The 12,116-nt window shown below is 42.2% G+C and overlaps 1 protein-coding gene across 1 annotated transcript; it reads right to left on the reverse strand.

The window, feature by feature from the left end:
* Nucleotides 1-4,853: 4,853 nt before the first annotated feature.
* Nucleotides 4,854-10,219, reverse strand: tmx1 (thioredoxin-related transmembrane protein 1). Its single transcript, XM_053433758.1, has 8 exons — nucleotides 10,032-10,219; nucleotides 9,541-9,656; nucleotides 8,967-9,012; nucleotides 8,480-8,608; nucleotides 7,919-7,964; nucleotides 7,271-7,372; nucleotides 7,108-7,174; nucleotides 4,854-6,972 (listed from the first exon to the last, which is right to left on the reverse strand). Exons 1-8 carry the CDS (start codon nucleotides 10,211-10,213, stop codon nucleotides 6,731-6,733), a joined length of 930 nt encoding a protein of 309 aa, XP_053289733.1. The 5' UTR covers nucleotides 10,214-10,219; the 3' UTR covers nucleotides 4,854-6,730.
* Nucleotides 10,220-12,116: the final 1,897 nt, after the last annotated feature.

Raw genomic sequence — 12,116 nt, forward strand, 5'->3', positions numbered from 1 at the left:
TTGCTTGGTTTTGTTTATGTTTCCTCGTTCATTCCAACTCTTAGTGCTGCTTTAAAGTTGCTTGGTGGAAACTCAGAAGGAAAACTAAAGTTTCTCCCTAACTGCTGTGAAGTGAAAACGAGCAACAACATTAATCTGCAGCTCTGTTTCATAGGTTCATACATATATCTTTTATGTATTTATAAATGTTTCTATATAAAGCTGGTCTCTAGAGGAAAATCCTTAGGTCAGTTTAATCGAGTTTTTTCTGCTGATATAAATCAAAAGGCTGAGGGTCAATTATATATATATTGTTTAGTAAAATGGACCCTTGTGTATATTTTCTTCTTCTCCCTCCTGGACCCTCCTGAACACTGCCAACCCAGCCAGGGTTTATTCTATGTGTGTGTTTATAATGCAGGAAGCTTGAGCAGCTATTTTAGTTTCCTGCACAAAGTGAAAAAAAGAAAATCGGGCGGTTGCTTTCTCTCTGGCGCGACTGCGATGGTTTCCCAAAAATATACCTGAGGCAGACACAACAACAAACCTTTGAGTTTCATTTCTCTCCCTTGTGGATGAGCCCCCATGTAATTATCGGCCCTGAGAGGAAGTGACACATGGCTCACAGATGTGAATATGGGCAGAGGGCAGAAAAAATAATTTTGGTTGACTGAAAGCACAGTGGAGAAACAATTAGTCACTAAACTGTTGAGTATATGTGATTAATGTAAAACGGTACAATGGACACAAGTGGGCTGGAACACAGAGGAGTCTGTGTGACGACCGGGCGAACGAGTCAGACGGGTGAGGGGGAGAGAAAGGTGAGGCTACATGAAGGGTTCAAGGGCAGCAAATTAGTTTATTCTGGATTTATGTGAAGTTGAAGATTCTTAAAGAATAGGAAGGAAAATCATATAAAGTATTTAGAAAATTCAGGTTTGGAAACAAAAAAATGAAGCTTGGTGTTGTTTAAGAAAATAGACTTTACAGTACAGGGCACATTCATCCATTAATTCTTTCTACTAAGGAGCAGGGGATTGAACCACCGACCTTGTGGTTAAAGGACGAACCGCTCTACCTCCGGAGCCACAACCACTCTAATACATCATCTAATATTTATTTTGAATGTGATGCATTGAAAAAAATAATATGGTAGATTTTTTCTCTTTTTTTATGTACACTGTAAATACAAATCTGTCATTTTTACTTTAAAAAATAAAAAAAACTCAGAAAAATTAAGTAAACTTGTCACGGTGAGTCCAAAACAACCTTTATCTTGTTATGACAAAACAATGTATTTAATCTCACATCTTAACTTTAATCGATGTTTGTTTAAAGCAGAGTTTATGATATCTCACAGTGTTAGAACTCAGCTCTTGTTTCCAGTGTACAAAAGCTTCTCTGCTGTTAAAACCTTCACTTAAACTTTCAAAGCTGCTGTAAACAGAACATTCGATGATCTCTTTATGGTTTCAAACTTCACACAGTGGCTGTTGTTGTCCCTGTAGCCGAGCACATGCAGCACATTGTGATGTGAGCAGCTACATTTCACAAAAAAGGCGGAAAGAACCAAAACAATAGCCGCCTCTTTGTCTCTGTGTGATTATCCTCCGCAGCATTTCAGATTGATGAATAAATCATTATCACAAGCCCAAACAGACGAGTCTCCATCTCTTCATCTCCTTCATGGGTTTTAATGGTCTAACCACACAGAGGGCGCTGAGGGGGACGCAGCGGCTCGGAGAACAAGTGCTGCCTTGTTGAACGCTCACACTCGCACCTCGCTGGCGTCCAGCGGCCCGGCGAGGGAGCGGGATCATATAACACTGCCTCGCTTTTCTCAGGGATTTTTGTGGTTTGAGCAAAAGCCGTCCTGGCCACTGGCCCGGGGATTTAAATTGAAAAAAAAAGAGAGAGCTGAGTCCAAAAAATGCTTCTGCCTCCTCCTGCATACTGAAGAGTCACCCCCCCCTCTCATTTCAGAAAACGATTCTCTTTTGGAAACTTTATACAGGCTCCTGTAAATTCATCATTTAGTTGGTTTAAGTTCCTGTTCTGGTTTAAGTTCCTGTTATCACAAGCTGAACTGATTGACGGTGATGATTAGAAGAATCGGATGGAGAAGTGAGGAGTGTGAGAAACCGGAGCCGGACAGTTTCTGTTTGTGTTTGTGGTCGGCTGCTCGCCACTGAGGTGGAGAGAGTGACTCAGGTTGCAGTCGTGGACATCGTCTCATCACGTCTGCAGATAAACAGAAGCCTCTGGGGGTTAAACTGAGTACACACTGCTGAGTATATGTACGAAAGTAATTTATTACTTTGAGGTACTTGTACTTGAGTATCTTTTCAGTTATCTAAGCAGTCACCTCAGGCTCCACCAGGTGGAGGAGACCAAAGAGGAGGAATAGATGTTTATAATACGACTCTCATAACCTGCCATGTTGTTTCATTTTCCTTCCACTTTTATTTTAGAAATCATGTGTTTGGCAAGTTGATAACATTCCACATATAAATGTAGATAATGAGTCATAATTGGTTTATGGATAATACTGTATATGTCCTGAGATTGAATCATGTACTGAATGACGACTGAGCCAATGCACTTGGAACCATAGACTGTAAATAAAGATGGATGACTCGTCTTCACTTTCCCCATCTGACACCGATGACGTGATTTGGAGAATGGAGCCACAGTATTTAGGTCCAGTTGATGAACCTTCTTCTGTAATAATGTATTTTATGTCCCATCCACTAATATGGAGGAGGCAGGGTTTATTACCTATACTGCAGCCAGCCACCAGGGGGCAATCCAGAGTTTTTGGCTTCACCTTTAAGGAGCTGTCATGTCGTCCATCCAGCCTCTGCTTGGTACTTAACCAAAAGAAGAGAAAGACCTGACTTTGACCTGCTGATGGCGCTAGAGTAAGAAACCAGAAGATCACCAGAATTCATCCTCTGGAGAGCTTGAACCTCATCAAGGTTCTTACCCTGAACCACATGTGAAGAGTGAGAGGATCAGATTCATCACCTGGGAAAACTTCATGAGACATTTCAGTCTGAAGCAAGTAGGGAAGCGTCCACACAACTAAGACATCATCAATCGAATGACTTTACGAATGAATTGTGTCATCGCTCTGTGATCCAGAGTCTTTTCTTTCCTGCAGAACTTTCCTGTTAAGGTGAGAACATGGACCACAGGAAGCCAAGTGGACCAGAGCGAGCTCAATGAACCAACCACTGAACCAGCAGCGATGCATCTGCCTTCATTTCCCTCTGCACAACAATAAAACAGCCGTGTGTGTGTGTGTTTGTGTGTGTGTGTGTGTGTGTGTGTGTGTGTGTGTGTGTGTGTGTGTGTGTGTGTGTGTGTTGTGTGTGCCCGATAAATCAAATCCAGTGAGGCGGCATCAGTTGAGTGTGCACGCAGCTTGTATCAGGCAATCAGCTCAGTGTTCTTCCACGTGCACGGCACACTGCACGGCCTCCATGCAGTGAAACATCAGAGCGGCCTGGTGCAAGCAGGGGAATCCCTCTCCAGCCCCCAACCTCTTCTTCTGCTCCTCCTCACAGAGGTTAATCCCTCTGGACTCAGGAGCTGCACTGATTACAGATCTGCTGCAGAGTCCCACTCCCCTCTTAATCCAGGGGGGGAGGAAGAGATGAAGAAGCTCCAGAGAGGATCATGGGAGATGTGACCTCACATTTGTCACAGCAGATAGTGAGAGGGACACGGTAGATAAATCACCTCGAGTGTCATAGAGGCTGTGACACTGAGGTGGAGGAGAAGCAACACGTGACCTACACCAGTCTGCTGTTTACACCCAGAGGCTGAGCACTCAACAACATGAGGGCAACAGGGACCTCTGCTGGCAGGAAGTTCAACTGAGGACATCATCCTGTAGTTTTAACAATGTATTTTCTCATGATTTATTATTCTTACAAATTCTAAATAATCAAACTTGACCTTTTACACCTTATTCAACCAATTTAACGACTTAGATAAAGATAAATACTGAGTGTGAAGAACAGGAGAAGAGAAGTGATTTTTTGAGTCTGAATCCAAAATGTGCCGAGCAGGTTTTCACATATTTGGCACAAAATGATAAAGAAAATCCTGCAAAAAGCTTGAAATAATAAATAAGGATAAATTTGGATAAATAAGTAGCCTGCGATATCTTATTCAAATGGTCAAGCTCTGCAGTTTTATTGAGGAAAGTGCAAAGTTTCTCAGTATGACACGTGAAGAATATGTGAAACGTTCAAGACGTTAATGAGAAAAGATGTAATCCAGATAAAAGATCTTTGTCTGCAGGATGTGACACAATAAACAGAACAATGTAAACACTGTAAACATGCTCCATGTGCAGAGGTGGAATATAACTTGTACATTTACTCCATGATCTCCTGCACAGTACACATACAGGTACAAGTTTGAAGTACTTACAATTCACTTCCACTAGATGTATTTTACAGTATTGTTATTCATTACTTTATTAAGTTAAGTTGTTATACAGCAAACAAGAATATTGCTGAAGTCTAATCCAGTGATTCAGATCATTTCAAACATGTGAGACATGAATTCTCTGGAGCTGCTTCATTCTGCTGATTTGCACTTTTCCTAAAGTAAGATTCTGAATGCAGTACTTGTATTGTTCCACAGGTTATTGAGTACCTGATGTGAATACTTCTCCCACTGCTGCTACACCATGTACCAGTATTAACCTTCATCTTCTCCAAATATTTGATCCTTGCTTGTTTTCCACAATGTTCCTGGAGCCATTTAAATTCATTCCAGCTGTTTCATTTCCCTTGTGCATCAATGATGAAACATAAATAGTGTTTGTGTCAGTTCAGTTATTGTAAACAACACAAACGTCATGAGTTAATCCTTTATTCAAAGAAAAGTTCAAAACAATAAGGAGCTCAGAGTAAAATGTGAACGCTACAAGCTGTAAATAGGGATCAGGTAAAAAAAACAACACAATAATACTCTGTTTTAACCCTCAACAAAAAGATTAATTAGATTATTTTCAGAATTAAAAAACATTCCAATCTAAATAAAGTGAAATCTGTATTAAAACCACTGATCTCTCACACACACACACCCACATACTGCCCCTGCTGCTGAAGAGGATACACACTGAGAATCGGAGTGATAATGGTTAGATTTTTAATATTCAAGTTAATTTGACCTTTTAGACTAAATAAGTCATTTAAAGTGGTTTAATAAAAATAAGGTTCTCTTTGTGTTCCGCACCACAGCAGCATCGGGACGGATTCATACAAGGAGGCCAGGTTCTTTAATTATATGACCACATGCACACACTGAGCTGACGACCCTGTGACAGGCCGACAGCTCATCTCAGTCAGTTCAGTAAACTTCCTTGAATTGTTAGATCAAACCTCAGGAGGTTGATATTATGAGACATCATGGGGACAAACAGAATCTACAAAACAGTCACCAGGTGTTTTCCTGTACTTGGAGTGAATATAATGTTAGTATATTCCAAATGGTCTGTATTTACCTCAGGTATCATAGCTTCTTCTATCAAAACAGTTAGTTCTTAAGGTGGACTTGTTTTCTGCAGCTGACAGTGAATCTGTCTCAGTCTGTGTTTGGTGCGATCGCTGAGAAAAGCTCAGATGATTTAAAAAAGGGATAAATCAGACAGGATTCACTCTTTGTACAAACTGAGGAAAACAGATGTTTATCAGAACATTTGTCCAAACCACATAAAGATTCAAGGAGGATTCCACGGGTCAGAGTCGACCTGAAGGAGGATTTACTGAATTTTTCTTCTCACTTTCTTTGACATTGTGTGTGGAAGCGTTTTTCTACATTTTGTGGAGATTGTGAAAAAGAGGATTGATATATCTGAACAGGCCTTGGCAGCAGTACGTGTTCTCCACGTGTCCTTCTAGTTTACAGACTGATCAATGTTGATCACCTGCATCATGTGACAGCATTGTCTTTTATCAGACTGTGTGATTGATTATAACTTCAGCTGAATCAGAGCAGTTAAGTTACTGAACATACAAACCAAACACATCCTACTGGTCTGAACTGAAAGCATTCAACATGGTGGCTTTTATTGTGAATTCACCACTTAACGAAAACAATGTGCGTCTGCGGTCACATGAAACCTCGGCGCTTCCGTTTAGCTCCAATTTCTGAATGTGAAACTTTGTGTGAACACTGTAACGTCGGGTTGAGTTGTCATGGTTTGTAAAATAAACACTACAGAACATGACAACATGTACACTTGAGCAGAAGCGTAACAATTCAACAACAAAATTCTGAAACGCAAGCCTGGTATAATAATAATAATAATAATAATAATTCAGAGAAAAACAGGTAATAACACACAAATCTTAAAAAACAAAACAATGCATAGCATAAACGACCCTGCAAATTCCAGCTCCACTGCACGTCAATGCAAACCTCAGCCAGGCCGTTTGATCGCTGAAGTGAAAACAGGTGTCAGGAGTGTTTCTTCAGCTTCTTCCAGGCGGAGCCGGCTGATCAGGCAGAGAGGGCGGTGGCGAGAGTCTGCAGCGCTCCCGTTCGAGACGAGGGAAGGAGGAGAAAAGAAGCGAGGGGTTTCGGAGGAGGAGGAGGAGAAGAGGAAGGTTAAGGGGGAGGTTTGGGGCTCCCTGCTGTAAACACTGTTGCTCAGGACCAAGGCTCCTCCAGCTCTGAGGCGCTCTTCTCAAAACGAGTACGGGTCAATGTGAAGCTCCACACTGTTGCTCTAAGTGTCCTCGTCATCCTCTTCCTCACGGCTGCACACCACCCTCTTCCTCAGAGCTTCGTCAGGCAAACCCTGTCCCCTGGGTTCCGGGCGGCCCTCAGGGGACCCTCTTCTTCTCCTCCAGACCTCATCCTGGTCCCCGTCCTCCTCCTCGTCGTCTTCGTCGTCGTCTTCCTCCCCGTCGGCCTCGTGTTCGTCCTCCTGCTGGTGGAGTAACCTCGCCTGCTCCAAGGACTGTTTCTCTGCAGAGTCACAATCAAGATAACAATCAGTGACAGTAAATGAATCAGTTACAAACCGACCACAATGAATGGTTTCATTTTCTCAATATAAATATAAGCCAGGACTGGATCAGTGAATTCTCATATAAAACTCACTCTGGTAATAATTAGTCGAAGAGAATCGTCGAGAGGGGAAAGCAAAATCTGCAATGAACACCAGCAGCTGAAAAGACAACAACACCCGTTAATGTCCGTGTACAGAGTTTCAATTCTGTTTCTCTGCTAAATGAAACTGATCCGAGGAAGAGGAACCACTCACCAGGCCGAGAGCGAGCCCAGAGAACAGAGTGGCCAAACCAAAGATCACATACGATCCCCACACAGGAATCCCCAGCTGGTCCGTCAGGTAATTATGACAACGCTGGAAAACACAAACACTTTTAATGGAACAAATGTGACAGACCAGTTTCAGAAGCACGTTAACCAGACGAGTCATCAGGCGCCTCACTGACACATCTTCAAAGAGTTTATTGTTCTATCTTTTCATTTAAAACAATCAAAATTACAAAACCAATAAATAATTGATTTGAGGAGCAACAATTGTGCAACTTGGTTCTGAATCACATCAGTGAGTCACACTGTTAGTGACATGTTATTCAAGAACTCAACTTAACACCAGACACTGGAAATAAGTAACTTCAACAATCATTGATGTGTTTTCTGTAAGTTTCTCTGTCCCACAATAAGTATCATCTGTTCTATACCTGAGCTACAGTTACACCTTTTCTTTGTCTATTGTATCAGTGTTGAATCCTGTTTAACTGTATATATGATGTTTTTGGTATCACCCAGTATTCTTTGTACTTGAAGTAAGTTTTGGAACCCAGCTACACTGGACCGCACATTCTCCCTTCATTTGACTGTGTGAAACGGTGTAAATAGTTTACTATGTGAAATCCTCACTTACCCGGATGAACATGGAGAGCTTGAACAAAGCAGACATTGAATTCATTCTGTCAGAAGAAGGAGAAACAACAACAGAAAACCAGCGTGTAAATTAACAGAGGTTTGTCTGTAACATCAAGAAAAACAGTAACATCACAACAAACGTTATTATCAAGATGAAGCCTGAACACAAACACAGTGAAGAAGAAGAAGAAGAAGGTCTTGTTTGTGGTTTTGGCTTTAAAGCAGCAGAGAGACACTAAAAATAGAGACAACAGGGCAGCCAGGTTCTTCTGTTACTTCACAGTAAACAGGAACAACAGTAACTGATGGTTACATGAGAACATGCTCTACAGATCTGAAGCTGAGGGACTGTGGTTGACATCAAACAAAAACTACTAAAACTTTCTTGCAGTGTTGACACCATGTTAACAACATACCACAAGCACTTGCCTGGGATTATGCATCCCCACAGTTTACAGAAGTAGATGAGGTCATGAAATGTTTGCACCTTGTGAAAACTGAGGGGTTTATAACTTTGTACGGTCTCGACCTGAATATGTAAAGAATCGGATAAACTCACAAGAATGAGGATGGCCCAAACCAAGAGGAGATCGGCTCCACTGCTTTCCATTTCTGTTCATCGACGAAGCTCAGGAAGTCGTCTTTAGTGCGAGCGCCCTGGTACTTCCGGAAGACACCGTCCTTACAGCTGAGACACACACACACACAGACACACACAATGAGTCATGTTTTCTTTGGAAACATCTCTGTGATGGACACACTCAATTTAAAACCAGGATATGCAGCAAGTTTACACAAGAGGCTCCAGTAAGAGGACAGATTTTTCTTTATGTTCAAAAAACAAAGGATTAATTAAGAACCAGAAACATTTGCAGATTCATTTTCTCTTGTTTGACAAATGAATTAAAGTTTGTAGCTCAGATTATAAACTAAGTAAAAAGCAGAAGATGTGGTTCTTTCAAAACTTCTCACAGCAGCATTTCAAACACCACAAGCAGCCACACGGAAGAGGAAGCATAAGTAAAACAAAATAACTCAGAACTCACTGGTAAATAGTAGGAAGGGAGGTGATGATGAATCGCCCGCTCAGACCTTACACAGGAAGGAAGTGTGAAGAGTGAGTGAGCAGGAAGCAGCATTTCTGACTCACAACTTGATTTGGCAGACAACTGAATTCACCTCCGACGACAAACTGGCTAGACACTGGAATAATACAATCATACGCAATACATGAAAATAAAGTTGCCTTATTATGAATCCCCCTTGTTGAAGCTTCTTTTCAGTGTTGTAATGTCATATCATATTATAATAATCGTTTACCCCTGAAACTCCAGAAGTGTTTAGTGGACTCAAACACTTCACCCACCTCCTTCATCAGCGTAGTGGTGAGGAGATAATGAGTGAAGTTTCATTTAACACTGAACTATCCCTTTAAAGTAAGTCAGTTTGAAATGTGACTCGTCAATAACAACAACAACATCAGACATTTGACTCCTCCGCTTTGGGTTTCTCTACTTGTTCTGCTGTTTAACAGAACAAGGGGTTGAAATGTTTAGTTTGACGTTTATCACATGAACTAGTGAATGAGTGACCACTAGTTGGGGGGAGGGGGGGACATACCAGGTTGCTCTGTCACGTCCACCTTGGCGATGTTGACCCCCATGTCCTCGCCCCAGGCTGCAAACTCCATCCACACCGGCTGCAGCTGCTGACAGGCCGGACACCACGGGGCGTAGCTGGGGGGGAGGCGGAGAGAGAAAGAGGGTTTCTTTTAATTCAACGTAGAAAACTTCGAATAAACTACTAAATGGAGTATAGTCAATTTAAAAGTGTTTAGTGAGCACGACCGTGATGAGCTCGTTGTTAGCATCTACCGGCTAAAGGGTGGCAGCTGCTAGCATACACAACTCATTTGTCAGGAGTAACACAACAAGAGGCAGATGTAATAATTATAAAAACACAACAACTGGACATTTGGCTTCAGGCTGATCGCACAAGGGAGTTAACCCCCCGCGGAGATGTTAGTTATACACGAGCTAACAACCGCTAACTGACAAGCTAACTGGCAAGCTAGCTAGCTGCCTAGCTGTTAGCATGGTGATGACACTCACAACTCAATCATCCACTCCCCGCTCAGGATCTCCTCCCAGCTGCCGTCGGTCACCTCCCTCAGGCCGTCCGCTTTGGCCCGAACCGGCGGCGACGTGAACTGCGCAAAAACGAACAAACAGCAGAGGAAGGAGCGGAGTTTGTTGCGGAGCATCGCTGCGACCGAACAGCGGCTGGACGCCATGACAGTCCGAGTCTGAGCCGCACTTCCGGTCGGCACTCTTCTTCTGGGGTTTACAGGCGCTCGGCAAACAGGCTTACAGGTGCAGTGTCGCCATCGCCTGGACCGGAGTGTGCAGCAGGAGATTGGCAGTCAACTAAACTAAACTTTTTAGGCCCGTTTCATGGTGTAAGATTTATGTGAAAGGGATCTATTGGCAGACATGGAATATACAATATACAATAATCCTACTTATGTTTTACTCTAAATTGTACAAATTGGTGTTTTCTTCACTCTAGAATGGGCCCTTTATATTTATATACTTTATATTTACAGGAACGGGTCCTTACTACACTGAACCTTTAAGAAGCTCATTCAGAGATTAACTTGAAATATTAAAAATTTAATTTGAACTTTCAAATTCTTCAGAATCAGGTTTAGCAACAAGGTGACATTCCTTAGTGCATAAACACAGTGTGGGGATCAGTATGAGAACTTACTTTTAATAAGGGGAAGAAGGACAAGTGTAAATGATCCCCACTAAATGCAAACAGTTAAAGCAGCGTGTCTGTAAAAATAAGAATTATTATATTGTTTATCCATTATTAATCATAAACGTTCGATAACAGCAGGTGGTGCTATTGCCCCAAAAATATCTGAGATATGAAGAACAGCAAAAAACGCAGGGTATAAATGGAAAGTGTTAAAGGTAATAAAGTTACATTATTATATAAACTTCATTTTTGGATTGCATCACGTAGGGAACTACAAAAACAGGAACTCCTCCCTTGTTCCCTGGTTGAGACCCTTTTAATATGACCCCATCAGGTGCATATGCTGGGGGAATTAACCATTATTTTTAATCCCGGCCTGTACAGCTGCCATATAAAACTATGCTATGCTATGCTTCATGGTTAGAATTCGATGCTGAAGATGAAATGATGAACGCCAAACTCATCTCCCGCCTGCACCAAGGCGATCTGGCAAAAAGCAAAGGAGAGCAGCAGGAGGATCTGATGTGTCCTGTTCCAACCCGGGGGAGGAGGAGGAGGAGGAGGAGGAGGAAGACAAGAAGGAGGGATGGGAGTCGATGGAAAGGGAGGAAGAGGAATCCTGGGAGCAATAACACAACTTTATCTGGCTCCCTTACAGCTGGAGAAGATTAGACACCAGTGAGGAAACACTGAACCACACAACTGAACGAAAGGTCATTGGCATCCACCTGAATCCCTCCGGTGTAATAATAACTTCTCTATATGCGCTGAGTATCTGACACATGGGCACAGAGAGACCACAGGTTATTTATCACGTCCCTCACAATCAGTGACAGTATGTCCAGTGCATGTCAACGTGGAGCTGGTGAGTGTGGCCTTGATGTGTCTTGTCATCAGAGCTGAGTCCAACAGGAGCCTGAGGCCAAAGCCTGATGGAGCCTGAACTGCTGTAGGAAGTGTGTGAGACATATGGCAGCTGAATCCAATCTTTACCGTTACATGATTGAACGTTTACTCTCCAGAATAAAACGATACCTCTGACAGTTTCAGTTAAACCAACGTGGCGCTGACGATTTCCGTTCAGCGCTTGAAAAAGTCGAGCTCATTCCTCCAAAGGCCCGACAGTCCCCTTAAATCCAAACCCACTTTATGACTAAGGCCCCTTCACGCTACCTCAGCTGCACATTGGTGATATTTAGAGTTTTCTACAGCGGCTGATAAAAATCCTACCTTCCCTTTGAAACCAAGTCTAAATCCACTGGATATGGATTTTATGTGGATTTTGTCTTTTCTGTAATTCCTCACTCTCATTCAAGCAATTGTGCATTTTGAATTAACTCTTCAACAACCTTGAACTACCGTCTTCAAATCAAAGAAATCCCTCAAACTGAGAAAAGAGTGAGTGGAAATCTTGTTTGATGTTTCTAATAATA

The sequence above is a fragment of the Pleuronectes platessa genome, chromosome 11 (genome assembly GCF_947347685.1).
Source record: "Pleuronectes platessa chromosome 11, fPlePla1.1, whole genome shotgun sequence".
Taxonomy (NCBI): Eukaryota; Metazoa; Chordata; class Actinopteri; order Pleuronectiformes; family Pleuronectidae; genus Pleuronectes; species Pleuronectes platessa.